At 50.7% G+C, this 17,453-nt stretch overlaps 1 protein-coding gene across 6 annotated transcripts in view; it reads left to right on the plus strand.

Annotated features, from left to right (window-relative positions):
* Nucleotides 1-17,453, plus strand: part of pcloa (piccolo presynaptic cytomatrix protein a) — a 58,275-nt gene that overhangs the window by 16,681 nt on the left and 24,141 nt on the right. For 3 of the 6 annotated variants that reach the window (XM_030341965.1, XM_030341966.1, XM_030341968.1), the window contains exons 4-11: nucleotides 550-2,988; nucleotides 3,713-7,718; nucleotides 8,038-9,563; nucleotides 10,772-12,830; nucleotides 14,116-14,163; nucleotides 14,745-14,827; nucleotides 15,326-15,401; nucleotides 16,411-16,539. In XM_030341965.1, the coding sequence (XP_030197825.1) occupies nucleotides 550-2,988; nucleotides 3,713-7,718; nucleotides 8,038-9,563; nucleotides 10,772-12,830; nucleotides 14,116-14,163; nucleotides 14,745-14,827; nucleotides 15,326-15,401; nucleotides 16,411-16,539 (10,366 nt within the window). The remainder of the gene's footprint in view (nucleotides 1-549; nucleotides 2,989-3,712; nucleotides 7,719-8,037; nucleotides 9,564-10,771; nucleotides 12,831-14,115; nucleotides 14,164-14,744; nucleotides 14,828-15,325; nucleotides 15,402-16,410; nucleotides 16,540-17,453) is intronic. The other 3 variants (XM_030341967.1, XM_030341969.1, XM_030341970.1) reach the window with 2 other exon arrangements.

Raw genomic sequence — 17,453 nt, forward strand, 5'->3', positions numbered from 1 at the left:
GCTGACAGTTAAGGAATGGGTCATTTGTACTATGGAGTTCAAGAGGTGAATACACACACACGTGCACACAAGCACACACACCTACGCACGCACGCACGCAATCACATGCACCATCAAAAGGCTGGAACTAATTGATCACTGCTTTCTATCTTTCCCACACACATAAAAGAACACGCACACACAAAAACACACAGCAAGCATCATAACATTAACCACATGTATCTTGATAAACAGCCATAGTGAAATGTGAGCATCTGTGCTCTGAACTGTAAGCCTCCGTGCTGTCGTCACACATGCATTATGTATAGGCTCCTCTTGTAAGTTTTGTGGATTGATAACCAAAACAAGATGCATAAAAATAATAATAATAAATGAAATTTATATAGCGCTTAATATGGTACTCTAAGACGCTTTACCAGTATGTCATCCAACATGGTATTTAAAGAAAATGTATAGTTATTGAAATCCAGCATTACCCGTACCGACCCTCAGTTTAAAGTGATTTCATTCAACATTTCTAATGAACAATACCTTTTGTTTGTCTTACAGAGAGAATGGCTTTGCCTGAACTGCCAGACCCAGAGAGCGATGTCGGGCCGACTCGGAGACCTGCCTCCCGCCGCCGTGGCTTCCCCCGCGCCACAACCACCTGCTCCTACCCCCGTCCCTCCCTCCACCCCTCCTCCTGCTGCCGTAGTTACAAAACCCTCGGTAGAAACCCCCCAACCCACCCCACCGCCTCCGGAGACCAAGGTAGAGTTCCCCCAGACTCCGACTCCGACCCCCGCACCCACACCTGATAGCGAACCCCTGACCGGCAGTCCTCCGGCCCCCAGGGTCTTACCCTCTGACTGCACCCCCCAGGAGACTGGGAGTGACCATCTAGAGCCACAAGCATTGGCAACAGTTTCTGAGCCTTCGGCTGACGAAGCTGCCCCCGTTTTAGAGAGGTTTGCTGAGGTTGTACCCCAGGCTACAGCGTCGGAGCCACCAGAGAGTAGTTTTGGAGTACAGCCTGCTCACGCTCAGCCTGAAACTGTCAGTTCCGCCCCAGTGGACACTGAGCCAAAGCTTGAGATAAATGCAGAGTTGGCGGGCGAGGCGAACGACAGTTTTACACCGCCCGTCACAGAGATGGAGCAGACAGAGTCCCCCGCAAAGGGCGAGGCACTCCAGAGGTCTTCGCCTGCTGCAGAGATTGTAGAAAAAGAACTAGGGGCCGGGGAAAAAGAGTCAGCTGCGGTAGAGGAAGCTTCGAGTCTGATAGCCCACGAGCCGGAACTCGCAGCTCCTACAGTTATACAGGCAGAACACAGAGAGGGGGTCGAACGTGTGGCTGCCCTTCAAGAGGGGAACTTGGGTAAAGATGAAACTCGAGCGGCTCCAACAGAGCAGGCAGTAGTGACACTGGAAGCACTCCAAGATGTGAGCAGTGTGCAGGAGCCAGAGGGAGGAAATATAGTATCAGACAAGGGGAACGAATCTCCTGCTGAAATTAAGGTTGAGCCAGAAGTGATTACGATCCAGCCAGACAGCGCAGTCCCCGCAGCCACTGTCGACAACGCCATGGTTCTCCACGCTGTGGAGGGTCAGCCAGAGCCGACGCCAGCGCCGGCAGAGGATAAAGAAAGCACAGAGGAGAAACTGCCTGGTTTGGATGTAGAGGGAAAGGCTGAGGCTATTGCCACTGAACCCCATGTACCCCTAGCAGCGGAAGAGACGGTAGAGGAAGCAAAGGAGCTTCTGCAAACACTGGTTGAGGAGAAACTTAGTGCAGCTCCAGCAGAGGGTGAAATGAACACAGCTGTTAACAAGGCCGCACAGGAGGAGTTAATCGACAAGAATCCATTTGAGGAGAGGCTCGCCGAGGCACTTTTAACTGAGGAGAGGTTGCCTGAGGGAGGATCTGTTGTGGGAGAGGCGTCTGAACAGTGGACAGGCGCAGAGAAGGCCCCAGATAAGATAGCGTCTGACGGAGAGCCAGCCTCAACCCCCCTCACTGAATCTGAGAGCGCTGGCCCCGTGATAGATGGAGGGAATAAAGAACTAAAAGCGTCCGCGGAGCCAGCACAGTCTGTCCCAGTTAGTCATGGGTTCTCTGAAGAAGAGAAGCGGGAAAATAATGAGTTGGAACAATGTCCACCCGCTGACCAATCCCTGGTGCAAGAATGCCCGGTAGTGATCGCCTCATTGGAGGGAACATGTGTAGCGAGAAAGCAACGCCCTTTGCTCAAAGCAGAAACCGTCCGTCCGGAGGAAAATGAGAATGATGCAGAAACGATGCTTAATCCACAGAAAACCACGTCTGTCCCGCCGGAGGAAAGCATAACCAAATCTGTTGACATCGATAATTGTGGTAGTGAAGGAGAGAAAATAAAGGGGGAAGGGTCAGATCTGAATGCAGAGGCAGCGTCGTGCCCTAGTGCAGTCAGTGAGGCACAAGAACTCCATGATGTCTCTCAGAACCAGACCCTGCCGGTTAAGATAGAAACTGAAAAGCAAGAGACAAACTTGACAGGTGAAAATAACAAAGAAAAAGCTCGTCAAGAGTCTTTGACAGGCAGTGACGAGAGGCAGACAGAAAGCACGTCAGAGAAAGGGGAACATGCAGAGCCCAATAGCACTCTGCCGCAAATCGCTCTGTCTGAAACAGAAAAACAAGTTGAGTCAAAAGCCCACGTCGGTTACAAAATGGAGTCTGCTTCCGTAGCAGCAGCAGCTGAGAACATGTGTAGTGACAAGGAGGGGAGGGCAGAGCGTGATATCAGAGAGGACATGACTCCCAAGGACAACGAAACATCCACGATGGTTTCCGAAAGCGTTTTAACAGCTCATGCCCCCGTAGCAGACCCTAGCCCCCCAGCCTCTGTAGTTAGTGAGCAGGAGGGAGACGGTGTCCCGACGCAGCAGAGTGCTGACACAGAGGAGCAAAGGAAGGCCGATGCTAAGCTGCCGGAAAAACCTAGTGCTGCAGAGGCGTCGGCCGAGGTGACTGTAGTACATAACACGAGTAGAGGTGTAGCTGAATCCCAGAGGCCATGCACACTGTGAATAACACTCACAGACAACAAAACAGAACCCTGTGACAATTCCAACCTCTTTCCACGCTAACAAACGCCCAATCCAGCATCCAGTCTCGTCAGCGTTTGACAAATGCATCAAATTACACCACCAGCCTTCTTCCACACACGTAGGAGAAGTCTTGCAGAAGCAGGATCATTCGGTGGCTTTTCAACTTAATTTCATCCACTTAATCAACCAGACGGCTTTATATTAGATTCAAGATTCAAGAGCTTCATTGGTCACATACATATACAAGAAATGCAGTATAATGGAAAGTGGCAGTGCCTGCAGAGATTGTGCAACATTCAAAATATTAAAATCAGGTGACGAATAGAATAAGAAATAAATTAACAATTAAAACACTTAGCCCTATATATAATAACAAATCAGTAACAGTTCAGAAATTAAAAATGTGCAAAAACAATAAATAAGGTATTCTGTACAGTTAAAGGGACAATAATGGCATCTGTCCCCCCACCCCCCATTCTTATATGAATTATTTCACATTTCATGATTTAATTTGTCTTTTTTGTGCTTCAAAGTAGTACTACAAATAACTAAGGGTAAAGTCAATCACATGTACATGCAATTAACATTATCCTGCCTACTATTGAAAAATTAACGATATTGTCTTTTTTTATTTTAACAGGATAAAGACCAGAAGAAACCTGAGGTTGTAGAAATCGCCCAGGAGATCACTCCCACCAGTCCGTCCGACTTCGCCCGGCTGGAGAGCACTGTGCTGCCCCTCTTGGAGGCCCAGCAGGCCGGCCCACAGACCCCCGCCGGCGAGGGGAACACCGACTCCCTGAAGACCCGACGCAAACTGGAGGTACTGCCTCTCTCGCCCGACACACCCAGCTCCGAGGACGACAGAGAGCTCTCTGAGAAGGGGGTTGCCACCGGGACGAGCACTCAGAAGAAGCTCCTGGTGCCCGACAACGTGCGAGCGGACTCCCTGGAGGACAGCAGCGAGAGCTTCGGCAAGGAGAGCCCCGTGTCCGGGGACGACGAGGACTTCATACGGAAGCAGATCATGGAGATGAGCGAGAACGAGGACGCGTCCCCGTCCGACGAGGAGAACCCGATTCGCCGAAAGATAAGAGACGACGAGAAGAAACGGTCTGAACAACAAAGGAACGCATCTGCAAAGAACAGACGCCTCCTCAAAAAGAGCTCCGTAAGCCCTGATGATGAGGAGGAAAAGCCTCTCTCCGGCTCATTGGACAAGGCTAACGATGCAGCGAAAGACGAGGTGACCGAACCCAAGCAAGGGGAGCCGGAGACCGGTGTAGCGGTCCGTAAATTTAGAACTATCGAGCTTAACGCAACCAGCGCCCCTATTTTGATAACTCCTGATGATGGGGAGCTGGAAATGGGAAGCCTGACAGATTCGCCAGACGACCGGTCCAGAGGAGACGGATCGTCCAGCCTACACGCATCGAGCTTCACCCCGGGGACGTCCCCAACATCCGTGTCCTCTCTCGACGAGGACAGCGACAGCAGCAGTCCCAGCAACGTGCGCTCGGGAGAGGGGAAACAACACAGGAAAGCCAAACACAGACAGCCGGGTCAGACGCTCCCGACCATCGAGGACTCCTCGGAGGAGGAAGAACTGCGTGAAGAGGAGGATCTCCTGAGGGAGCAGGAGAAACAGAAGGGCTCGGGAAAGAAATCCAAGAAGGACAAAGATGACCTTCGATCCCAGAGGAGGAGAGAGCGTCCCAAGACGCCCCCGAGCAATCTGTCCCCGATCGAAGACGCCTCTCCAACGGAAGAATTGAGACAAGAGGCAGAGATGGAGGAGATCCGGCGCTCCTCCTGTTCCGATTTCTCCCCGAGCATCGAATCCGATTCAGAAGGGTTTGAGATCCATGCGTCAAAGATCGCTGCGGTACAGAAAACGTATCAGCTCCCAACGTCCGTGTCCCTTCACTCTCCGACTGATGAGCAAAACGCTGACAAAACGGATACAAAGATTCTTAAAACTGCCGACGAGGCGTATGAAGAGATAATGCTGCGAGCCAAATCTCCAACGGTGGAGATTCAACCCGCCAAAGAGTCCCTGTACGGAGGCATGTTGATCGAGGACTACGCCTATGAGACTCTCATTGACAACGCAAACGCTGAGCAGGTGGTGCAGGATAATATGGAAGTTCCGGCAGAGTCCAAAAAGCTGAGATCGCCGGACGAAGTGTACGAAGACATGATAAAGAAAAGAAAGGAGTTCATGAAGCTTGAGCAGGAATATCAAAAGATGCAGCCGGTGACAACGATGACCAAGCCCGAGATTGTGTTGCAGCCTGCTGAGAGTGTCGTCTCTAATAGCACTGCAGTCACACCGGGGAAGGATGGGAAAACATTACTGGATGCTGAGGCGGCCTACGAAGAGCTCATGAAGAAGGTCTTGACACCTGGGACCAGTCCAACCCAGCAGGACCCAGAGGCCGTACCGCGCAGGGCGCTCCATCCCATCCCAGACCTCAAGGTGACACAATGCTCTTCTGGAGAATTGTCCTCAGATGAGGAGTTCATCAAAAAGGAAGAGGAGAAGAGCGCCACACCACCAGTCACTTCCTGTGCAGAGTCTGACTCTGTTATTATTGAAGTTCCACCTTTGTCCGCATCAGAACAGACACCACAAACGAATGCTGTTTCATCCCAATCAGATATTGTAGATCTGTCCTGCGCCACGCCCACACCAGCACCCCCTGTGCTGGTCAATGCGTCTCCCCTGTCCACTGTTCCTCAGTACACAGCCACTGTTCCCAGCATAGTGTCAACTGCCCCACCGGTACCCCCCAAGCCACACATCCTTCGCCGGGGTAATTCTCAGGAAAAAACAGATTCATCATCCACGTCTCCTCTGCCACCCCCCACTCAGCCAAAACCCACAGTATTCCCCAGGAAACCTCCAGTTCCACTTCCACCTCAAGCCCCGGTCTGTCCCATCAGGCCAGAACCCTTGGCCACCACTACAGACCAAGCTGCACGATACCCAGTGGCACCAACGTATAAGCCTCATGTTCCTCCTCCAGTTCCCCCAAAACCATCCATTCCTACCGGGGGTGGGCCTAGTCACAGACCAGGGGATGGTGCCAAACCACCGATTGCACCAAAGCCTAACTCTCAGCCTCCATCCCCTGCCCATGTCCACTATCCACCTAGACCCACTGCATTTTCCTCAGACCCTGTAGATGTAGCCCTGAATCTGAGTCCCTCGACTGAAAACAAGTTCTTTCACTCCTCACCTTCTTCACCAAGGTACGCGAGCAATCTTCGTGACACATATGTGGTCATTACACTCCCCTCTCAACCCAATTCCCCGGTCGAAGGGATCTCAACCCAAGCCCCATCTAGTCCTGGTCCAGTCTCCCCTTTAAGGCATGGTCAACAGTCATATCCTCAACCATATCCACCCCAAACACAAACCACTAGGGTGCCCCTGGCATACACAAGGGTCACAGAGTCCATAGAAAGCCAGGAGATCTGTGGCCTGGACAAGCATGTCTCTAGTTCTTGTCATATTATCGAGGCTATATCTGCCTCAGCACAACCTCCAGCGGCTCTGCCTAACGTTGTATCTCAGGTGGTCAAAACAGAAGTCCAAAGAACTACCGTATCTGTTGTCCATGAAAGAGCACCTCCCCCAATGCCATCTCCGAGGGCCAACGGTGTTCCGATCTCAATGGAGAAGCCAAAAACCCAACCGCCTGGACAGAACGGACAGGCCTACCAGCATTGTGAGGTGGTCGATCTTAGAACTATGAAAGAAGAACCAGGAAGTGACATGAAAGGTGTGGACCTGTCTTCTGGCACAGATTGCAGGCGGCAGTCCTTTACAACCAGCGACGTCGGTAGTCGTCAGACAAGTGCAGTGCAGCCCTCGGTGGTCAACCTCAGTGCCGAATCGTCCACTGTCTCTATTGTCACTGACAGCATCACCATCGTGACCTGTGCGGCGACAATCCAGCGCTATGACAGTTTGGACACCTATGCTACTACAGCGCCTCTCCAGCTGACAAAAAACAAAGCATTCGAGCCCATGTCTCAGATCGTGTTTCGTCCTATCAGTGCTCAGCCTACGACCGCATCCAATGTGGAGATCCCAATCAACCTTTCAGTGGGATCAGGCACCAGTGCAACGTTCCAGGCCCCACCGGTCACCATGGCCCCCATGCCAGCTCAGAGCTGTGTATCTGCGAATGGTTTGATCACGGGCACAGCGACGTTCGCAGGGGCTGTGGACCTTAGCACCACCAAACCATTCAACACTTTGGTATCGGTAGACACGACTTCATCAGAGATTGTCACCGCAGTCATGGCAGAGGACGACGGCAAACCCGTGGATCTAACGGCGGGGAGAAGGTCTGCATGCTGCGATGTTGTCTACAAACTGCCATTCGCAGGGAGCTGCACAGCTCAGCAGCCCACCACACCCTTACCCGAAGACCGCTTCGGATATCGAGACGACCACTATCAGTACGACCGCTCACCCTATGGCATGAGAGGATTTGGGGGAATCAAACCGTCGATGTCGGACACTAACCTGGCGGAAGCTGGGCTTTTCCTTTACAAGAGCAAGAACAGTTATAATTTCAACGTCACCACAGAAGGTGCGGTAGATCTTACCTCAGCAAAGGGTTCCGACACAGGTCAGTGCTGCGACATCGCCGACCTCTCGCTGAAATGTTATTTTCAGCTCCACCAGCTGATTCATGGCTAAATCATGTGTCACTTGTTTCATTTCTCATCCTGATTTGCATGGACATTCAATCATTTTTTTTTCCAAAATATATATTTTTGCATGTCTCTGCAAGCTTTTTGCATATTGTTTGGGCATGTCATGTTGTGTTTTTTTTTTTTCCTTTTTCCGTTTTTGATTTCGGGATCCATCGGCATGCAACCGCCTCCTCCAACCTTAAGACCGTCTGAATCGTTTCGTCCACAATTTATGTTTTTGACTTTTGACAGGTGAAGCAGTGGACTACTCCAGGAAAGGGGCCTATGCAGGCATGACAATCCCGCCCTACTCCCAGGCCCTGGTCACCGGTGCTGCGGGCACCATCTTTGGAACCAACACTGTTCTGAGGTCATCCAACGGGGTGGTCTATTCTTCAGTCTCGGCACCAATCCCCTCTACGTACGCCATCACCACCCAACCCGGCTCAATCTTCAGCACTACATACAACAACACCATGCACACCAGCGACACCATGCCGTCCCTCTCCAACCTCGAAACTCTGCCACTCAAACGGTCCCAGAGCTTCCTCTCCAGCCTGTCGGCCGGCGATATGGAGGACGTCCCCCTCAACCTGGAGCTCTCAAAGGACGGCAGCCTCAGTGCTGCTGATGTGGTCTCCAGGGCGTTGACGTCCCTGTCCCTGGACAGCTACACCGACGCGTCCCTGGAAGCCATCGCTGCCTCCCTGGAGGCCCTGTCCTCCCCCATGGTGCCCGGCGACGGCCAGTACCAGGCGGAACGCGAGCGCCTGGAGATGGAGAAGCTCAAGCAGCAGCGCCTGGCGGAGGACCTGGAGTGGGAGCGACAGGAGATCCAGCGGTTCCGCGAGCAGGAGCAGATGCTGGTTCAGAAGGAGCTGGAGGAGCTGCAGTCCATGAAGCAGCACATCTTGGCCCAGCAAGAGGAGGAGAGGCAGGCGCACCTCATGCTGCAGAAGGAGACCTACGCCCAGCAGCAGCAACAGTTGGAGCAGATCCAGAGGCTCCAAGGGCAGCTCCGCATGCAACTGGAGGAACAAAAGATCCGGCAGATGTACCCTGGGGGAGAGGTCCCGGGACATGGTCCACAGGAGGCCATCGTGATCGGGCCCGATGGCACCATACTGGCCCGCAAGATCACAGATAGTGGATGCCAGACGGATGAAGAGGACGATGCAGTGAGCAAAGCGTACACAGCTGGCAGGAAGAAGAAGAGCGTCAAAAAGGGCGTGGATAGTTGCGTGCAGACGGACGATGAAGATCAAGACGAATGGGAGGAGCAGAACAGGGCCAGACGAAGCAGACCTCGCACCTCACGGGGAGATAGGGGCGGGCAGTCGGAGATGACTCTGCAGGCCCACACAGAGATCAGTATACAGACCGACGCGGAGGGGAACATACGAATGGACACCTCGATGGAGCTCTCAGACTCCGAGAGGACCTCCCCGAAGAGGCGCCCCACTCCCTTAGAGATCGGCCAGTCGGCCAACCTCAAAGCCGACCCTTCTGCTCTTCAGGCCCCCAAATCCCCCAAAGTCCTCTACTCCCCGATATCTCCCTGTGTATCCCCCAGCAAATCCCTGGAGTTTGTGTCCTATGAAAACACACTGGGCGATACAAGCCCTCAGAAGCTGCGAGGGGATCCATCTTATGTCTCCCCAGCAGCCAGCCCAAGGGGACCCAAGGCCATGCAGAGGTCTCTGTCCGACCCCAAGCCCATGAGCCCGACGGGGGAGGAAAGAGTCTCGTCTGGCACACAGCATGGGGACGGCTTCACAGTGAGTATTGTAACCCTCAGATCACATTGTACAAATAATCTTTTTGTTAGGAAATTGTCGTATGCGCTGGCTAAAGGATACATTACGTTATGTATTCATGTTTGAGCTTTGGCATGAGGGACAAAACGAATTATAATGAAAAATATAACACAAATTACTTCCTAGAGCAGTGGTGTTTTTCTCTGGTCTGGTATGAATGCCGTGGGCTTTTTTTCATCTAAATTAATATGATGATCCACTCATAGCCTTGCCCCTTCAAAAAGCTAACCAAATCATTTATATTGGCCTTTAGCTGCAAAAGAACATTTCAATTTTCATTGCATATTTTTTCTGGTGTTTCTCTGCCATACTGAATATTGGTTGTTGGAATATTTCTCTTGTACTCTGTAATGCTACACATGTATTCCCTCACATTTCATACTGCAATGAAAAGTATTACTTGTTACACATATTGTTACATACATTTTATATATCCAGTATTTAAACTAAATATTTTTCCCAGATACACATTCTGAGGACCCAACTAGATCTTCCTAGCCTTTTTTAAAGATGTTTATGCCTGGCTGATTCAACGTTGGTAGCCCCCATACAAAATATAGACAAAAAGTCTGTTTGCAAGAAAATGTTGAACGGACAGATCAGTGGGCTTTAATGTTATACATTACCTTTCAAAATACATTTTTAATATTATAGTCCAGTAACAAGTGTGTACAGTGTGTAACATTTACTAAGCAGCTTATGGGTGGTCAATAACTACCTTTTGGAGTCAGAGCATGTTTGGCTTATTGTAATACAAGGCATTGATAGATTCAAAGTGATTCATGTTATATAGTTCAGTATAACATTTATATTATTAAATGTATTAGATGATCATCTAATACCATGCAATTTAAATCATAGCTGTTTGAAGCAACACACAGGATGACTGAGGGGCGGACTCAGGAGTGGTTACTAGGGTGTTCTCAGCAGGATTAATCTGGTTCCGAGAATGATCCCAGCCCAACTGTCAATTGGAGACGATGCCTTACTTCTTCCAACACCTTAATGCCCGTTAACGAACTTAAGCATGAGTTGCTTTAGATTTGAAATAAGGGACCTCCTAAGTAGCAAAATAGTAGATATCCAAAAGGCTCATTGCTACTGCAAAGACCACTGCAAAATTGCCTTCTTATTCATAATTATTTCTCCATCCTTCTTTCTCACCGAAGGGTAAGGGCTCGGGGGGCACGCCCACCGGCACTCAGAAGAAGGTGAAGCGCACGCTACCGAACCCTCCCTCAGAGGACGAGTCCGCCGCCAGCGGCCAGACGGCGTACACCACCGGCTCCGCCCGACGCCGGATGTGCCGCAACTCCAACCTGGCCCGCGCCAAAATCCTGCAGGACATCGACCGGGAGCTGGACATGGTGGAGCGGGAGTCGTCCAAGCTGCGCAAGAAGCAGGCGGAGCTGGACGAGGAGGAGAAGGAGATCGACGCCAAGCTCCGGTACCTGGAGATGGGGATCAACCGCAGGAAGGACGTCCTGCTGATCGAGCGGGAGAAGCGGGAGCGCGCCTACCTGCAGAGCGTGGCCGAGGACCGGGACTACATGTCGGACAGCGAGGTCAGCAACATCCGCGACACGCGAGGCGGCTGTGGGGACGGCGAGGACGAGGACCTCGTGGTCCACGGCCTGGAGCGTCCGCGGACGGCGCCACAGTCGGAGCTGGAGGAGTTTGTTCCTCCGCAGACCAAACACGAATACTCAAAATACTCCCAGTACCAATACTCTCAGACCCATTACCAGTCCCTCTACCAGGCCCCCCAGGCCTACCAGTCCCAGTCCATCTACTCCTCCGTGCCCTCCCTCACCAGCGCCCAGCAGCAGAGCTACCACCAGATGCTCCTCATCCAGCAGAAGGCGGCAAGGCAAGCGGCCCTCCTCTCGGAGCTGGACGCGACCAAGTACAGCGTGGTTAGCCGCCAGCCCGACCCCACCTCCTCCGCCTTCCTCGGAGTAAAGTACGACAAGTACGGGAACCACCTGGACCTCCGGGCCCTCGAGAGCGGCAGCATGGCCGGGAGCCCCATGTCGGCCATCTCCGACTCCTATTACACTGACGTGGACCACCACACGCCCCGCAGCTACATGCTGCTGGAGGACGCCGCCGAACTGGCCAAGGGCACCGCAGGCCTGTCGTCCTCCTACAGCCTGGCCGAACGGGAGCTGGCCAAGGCGGAGAAGCTCCTGCGGAGGAGCGCCGCGGACCTGTGTTCGGCCGACTACCTGGGGTCCACCTCGAGGCTCCACACCTATGGGAAGACCCCCGACGAGGACGACCCCATGGAGGAGCCCTACGAGCTGAAGCTCCTCAAGCAGCAGCTGAAGCAGGAGTTCCGTCGGAGCACGGGCGGGTCGGAGAGCCTGGAACAGCTGACGGGGCTCTCCCATCACTACTACTCGCCGAACTCCAGCCTCTCCGGCTACTCCCAGAGACAGTATCCAAAGACGGACAAGTACAGCATCAGCCGGCTCACTCTGGAGAAGCAGGCGGCGAAGCAGCTCCCGGCGTCAATGCTGTACCAGAAACAGAAGCCGACGCTGGTGGAACCCAAGAGCTCCACCAAGTATTCCTCCATCACCGACGGACGAGGTCTGGACACGGACTACAATTACCTCGGGTCGACCAGCGCGTCGGCGAGGTCCAGCCGGCTGCTGCAGGACGAGATCACGTTCGGCCTGCGTAAGAACATCGCCGAGCAGCAGAAGTACCTCGGCTCCACGCTGGGCGCCAACCTGGCCGGCTCCCTCAACATGGGCCAGAGCCTGGGCCTGGACTCCGCCTACCCCAGCGGCAGCCGCTCAAGACCGGCTTCCAGGCCGACGTCGTGCTACGGCCTGGATCTGTCCCTCAAGAGGGACCCGTCCAACTCGTCCCTGAGGCTGAAGGGTGACGGGGAGGCCTCCGGGGACATGTCCCTCTACCAGACACCCTCCGGTCGCACCAAGCCCACCAGCCTTCCCATCGTGCAGAGCGGGAGAGGCCGGATTCCGATCGTGGCGCAGAACTCCGAGGAGGAGAGTCCGCTGAGTCCCGTGGGCGAGCCGATGGGCATGGCGAGGGCGTCGGCCGGACCGCTGCCGCCCATCTCGGCCGACTCCAGGGACCAGTTCGGCTCCTGCCTGTCCCTGCAGGAATCCGGGCAGCAGCACATCAGAGAGGAGCCGACCAGGGGGAGGAACTACGCTCTGCTGGACGACCAGAGCAACATGTCGGACAACGAAGGTAACAAACGCCCCGATGGGGACCGCACCTGGGGGGAACGTCTGTCGTTGGGACTTTGGGGGAGTGGCTTGTATTGCATGCAGTCGGTACTCTGTGCTACTACCGGTGTGTCGTTGTGGATCTTTGTGGCGCTACTGTCTGCATGCGTGTGCTGTTTTTCCAATGTTTGTGTCGTTTCATTAACTGTAAGCTGTTCTGTCCACGTTTTTGTCTTATCTGTCGTCATTATGTTTTGAATAGATCTCGATTAATTGCTTGCTGTTCTTACTTTGTGTTCGCTCCCGTTCTTGATGGTTTGCTTGAATGTGTGCATGCATGTGTTGGGCTTTTATATGTGTTGTGCGGTTGTTCAAAAAAGCATTCTTGCGTCTTGTTGATGATCCAAACAACAAACAAATTGTTGTGTGAGGCGCATCACCTTCTTGTATCGTGCGCGTGCTATCACCTGTAGAATCATTTGAAATGAAAGCTTAACTTATGTATTTAGATTTCATGCTTTTAAAGTGTATACAGAACGTTAAGAGTAAACTGAATCACACGCCCGCTTAAACTCATCTCATCGTTAATCAATTGAAATGTTTTTAACATTAAAACAAGTGCCTCCCCAAATATACACATTCATTGGCACCGTTCCTTGAAATCAAAACTTGATGGTTGAATATGAAAAATGTATGCAATTTATACTATACATTTAGATGATATCTCTATATTCGTAGTATATCTCTATATTCGTAAGTATGTAAATAGCACTTGACTTGATTATTAATAGCACTTTAGACTCATGTCTATATTTTCCTAGGCTGTATCGGGCTCTGTTTGTGTTATATAACTTAAGGTGGCAATAACAATCCCGATTGTAATGTCTTGCATGTCTTGTGTTCCACATTTCTAATTGCATGCCCAAAGATCAATCTGAATAAATACAAAGTGAATGTTGAACTTGCATGCCTTTTGTGTGGCCAATTGCATGGGGATATATTTTTATATGTTTTATGTGCCTTTATTTTAGGAACACTGAAGTGTTTGTTTCTCATTCCGATTTACAGACATGTAAACACCTTCATGTATTCATGTATAACATTGGCCTACAATTCGAGTTATCTACAGAGACCGAGAAATAGGAAAGTCGAATAGGAAAGAGGACTCAACACATGAAGAAAGTTAATAGAAGTAAAATCAGTAAAACAAAACTTCTAAACTGTATTATAATGTCTTATTTTATTAAAGTTTTGTCACAATAATGGCAAGTAATTTTGTTACATCAACCAATGTGCCTTGCTTCCAGCTCTGAGTGCCTCGATGATGGCTTTAAACAGAGACGATTCAGCCAACGGTAAAGTATTACTTTCATTTTATAATCTCTCAGAGGATTCCCAGGTTATTAACTTAACTCCTTAAAATGAGGGCTTTATGTTCAGGGTTGGAACCGGTCGACAGATACATCTACATTTAAATATATATCCCATTTAAGTTCTAACATTCATGTCAAAAAACAGAAATTATGAAATTAAAGTGCACATACACACCGTTTGGGTGACATGCACTGTGTATATATATACTGAAACTACCGTAATAATACATTTAACCTTTATGCTTCATACCCAGCATTCAGACGTGTGTTTTTACCTCTAATGAATAAACCACAACGTCATTCTGTGGCTCTAGTCTAGTGGATACTTGATGAAAGCGTAGATATTAAGCTAAATATATTTTCATTTTCTGCTGGGACACAGCCCCCAAAGTCCTGACTTTGATGAATCCCAAACATATTCCCAAGACGGCCATTACCAGAAACCATTCACCCTGAAAGGGCTCGCCAAATAAAACGGCACTTACTGCCGGTATAGGGAGACCGACCCGGGTTTGAGATGGAGTTTTAAAGGGATCTCTCTTTGCGCTTGTCTTCTCCTGAAGCCTACCAACAGAGACGGGAGGGGGCTGACTGGTACGACAAACCCCGAGACGGCCGCTTAGAGAACAGCCAAGAGAGGAGACAGGTGAGGCTGGACCGACACACACACACACACAGCCAAGCTGTTTACGTGAGCAACTGGAGCCCTACTGGAAACACATTTTTTGGTTTTCAGTTTTGTTTCCTGTTCTTGTTTTGGTTTCTTTGCTCACTATGAATCGCCTTGGGATCATTGAAAGGTGCTTTATAAATCAAATGTATTATTTATAAGTGGTCAGGGGGGAGGACGAGCCGGAAGATTTGGTTGGAACCCCATACATTTGTTTAGTCAATCTCGAAGCATCCTGGAGCTAGATGCCTAACCCCTAGCTGTACGTCATAACATCACGATGCTTAATGGTAAATACCTTCAGAAATATTATAATCCGACATATCCGTATGGAGTCTGTGTGTGCGCACGCACACACACACACACACACACACACACACACACACACACACACACACACACACACACACACACCCCTATAATCGTCTAACCCTGTATAGGGAGTTGTGCTGAATGTGCTTGTGTGTCCCCCAGGGTAAAGGGCCATACTACCCCTTCCCCCACCTCCACGTCAAACTGCAACGGGACCCCAAGGACCGCATGACGTCAGGTGAACACACGCTGGGTTCCTCCGATCATGACTGAATCCTTTTGTAATCAATACAACGGGTGTGTGTGGCCCGACACTATACGGCAGTTAAAGGGTAATTGATGAGGATAAATGCTTTTTGCTGAATGCACCACCGTATCCTCCAATTTACCTTTGGGCTGTTAAAGCTGGCAGGCATTACATCTCCTGGCTCTGTTGCTCACTTGGCTCATCTCACACTAACACACATCAGTTCCTGCCATGCTTAAAATGGCGTCTTCTTCACAGACGCACTTTACGCAATTAGCGCACAGCCCACAACAACGAGAAGTGTTTTGTTTTTGAGGGCCGGGGTGCTGAAAATGACTAATTTGATCCCTTAATAAAATGAGCACTGTTCTGGGTCTGTTCTGCCTCAGCCCAGCCGGGAGGGGGGGTGGGGGGCAGGGGGGTGGGGGGGTTCTGCTAACCGGATTACTGAGAGGGGGTAGATAAGGCCTGGGTATTTTAGATGTTAGCTGCAGTCTCAGCCTCTGTGTGTATTCACTGTGTCATCCGTTCTGTGTCATCGAAGGCAGTGTTTGTATATATGTGTGTGTGAGAGAGAGAGAGAGAGAGAGAGAGAGAGAGAGAGAGAGGGGGTAGAGAGAGAGAGAGGGGGAAGAGAGAGAGAGGATAGAGAGAGAGGGAGAGAGAGAGAGAGAGAGAGAGAGGGAGAGAGAGGGGGAAGAGAGAGAGGGGGTAGAGAGAGAGAGGGGGTAGAGAGAGAGAGGGGGAAGAGAGAGAAGGGGTAGAGAGAAGAGAGAGGGAAGGGAGAGAGGGGGTAGAATGAGAGAGAGAGAGAGAGAGAGAGAGAGAGAGAGAGAGAGAGAGAGAGAGAGAGAGAGAGAGAGAGAGAGAGAGAGAGAGAGAGAGAGAGAGAGAGAGAGAGAGAGAGAGAGAGAGAGAGAGAGAGAGAGAGACTATCACTGTCACTATGATCAATCTATCCACCACCCGGTCTCTCAGTACTTCTCTCTGTCCCCGGTAGCAGGTAACGGACTGGGGCTCCGCCTGGTGGGGGGGAAGGAGGTCCCGGGGGGCCACGGAGACATCGGGGCGTACGTGGCCAAGGTCCTGCCCGGCGGCCCGGCCGAGCAGACCGGGAAGATTCTAGAAGGTGAGGCGCCTCACACACCAGGGGGCTTGGGTTACCGATGATGTGGTTTAAAGGTAAAACATTTTAATGCTAGCTGATATAATAAGGTCATTGCCTTCCCTGATTTGTATTTGCTCAATCCGGTGAACTTTATTGTACTTTATTGATCCAAGACACTAAATTAAGGTGCCAAGTACTGGAGAGTAGTCGAATAAAAAACTGATAGAAATTGAAGACAAATGATACATAAAATACACATAACAAATGTTTGTATACATAGAATAGTTGAAGAAATATGTATGCAGAAAAAAAATGTTTACACATCCATAACATATTACATATTATACTTCGTCGTGTAGACGGTGGTGTAGAATCTTTGCGCTTCTCTTTTTCCAAACAACTCATATTGAACGCGTTTCCTTGCATTTGAAACCACCTTTGATTGACAGTCACAGACGGCTGTGAGTTTGACAAAGGCTCATTTGTATGTACGCTCAGTGCCTTCTGGCGATAACCAATCAGGTGAGGAGAGAAAAGGAGCCGTCGACAGTAACCTCCGGGGGTTTAATACAATAAAAATAAGGTCAAATGAAATACGCTTGTGCTCCTTCCGAAGCGCATGGCTCTGATAAGTGAACCCAGGAGGGTTCTGTAGCATAGTGCACCTTCTGGAACCCTAAGTATGCCACTGAAATAGGTCTAAGATCCACAAAGTTATTTACTTTTAGTGCCATTTAGCGTGCACCTTCCCACACAACTAACCTGTTCCCACCCCCAACGATGACGCTGGCCCAGGAAAATAACAACCGCATCCTTTATTGACAGCAACACAATAAAAGTGGTATTGATCGACACAAAAGTGTTGCCGGCTATAAATTAATACAATTGGCTGTAAATGAGAGAAGGACGTACACTCTGCCACAAACGTACGTACA

The sequence above is a fragment of the Gadus morhua genome, chromosome 19 (genome assembly GCF_902167405.1).
Source record: "Gadus morhua chromosome 19, gadMor3.0, whole genome shotgun sequence".
In the NCBI taxonomy this organism is placed as follows: domain Eukaryota; kingdom Metazoa; phylum Chordata; class Actinopteri; order Gadiformes; family Gadidae; genus Gadus; species Gadus morhua.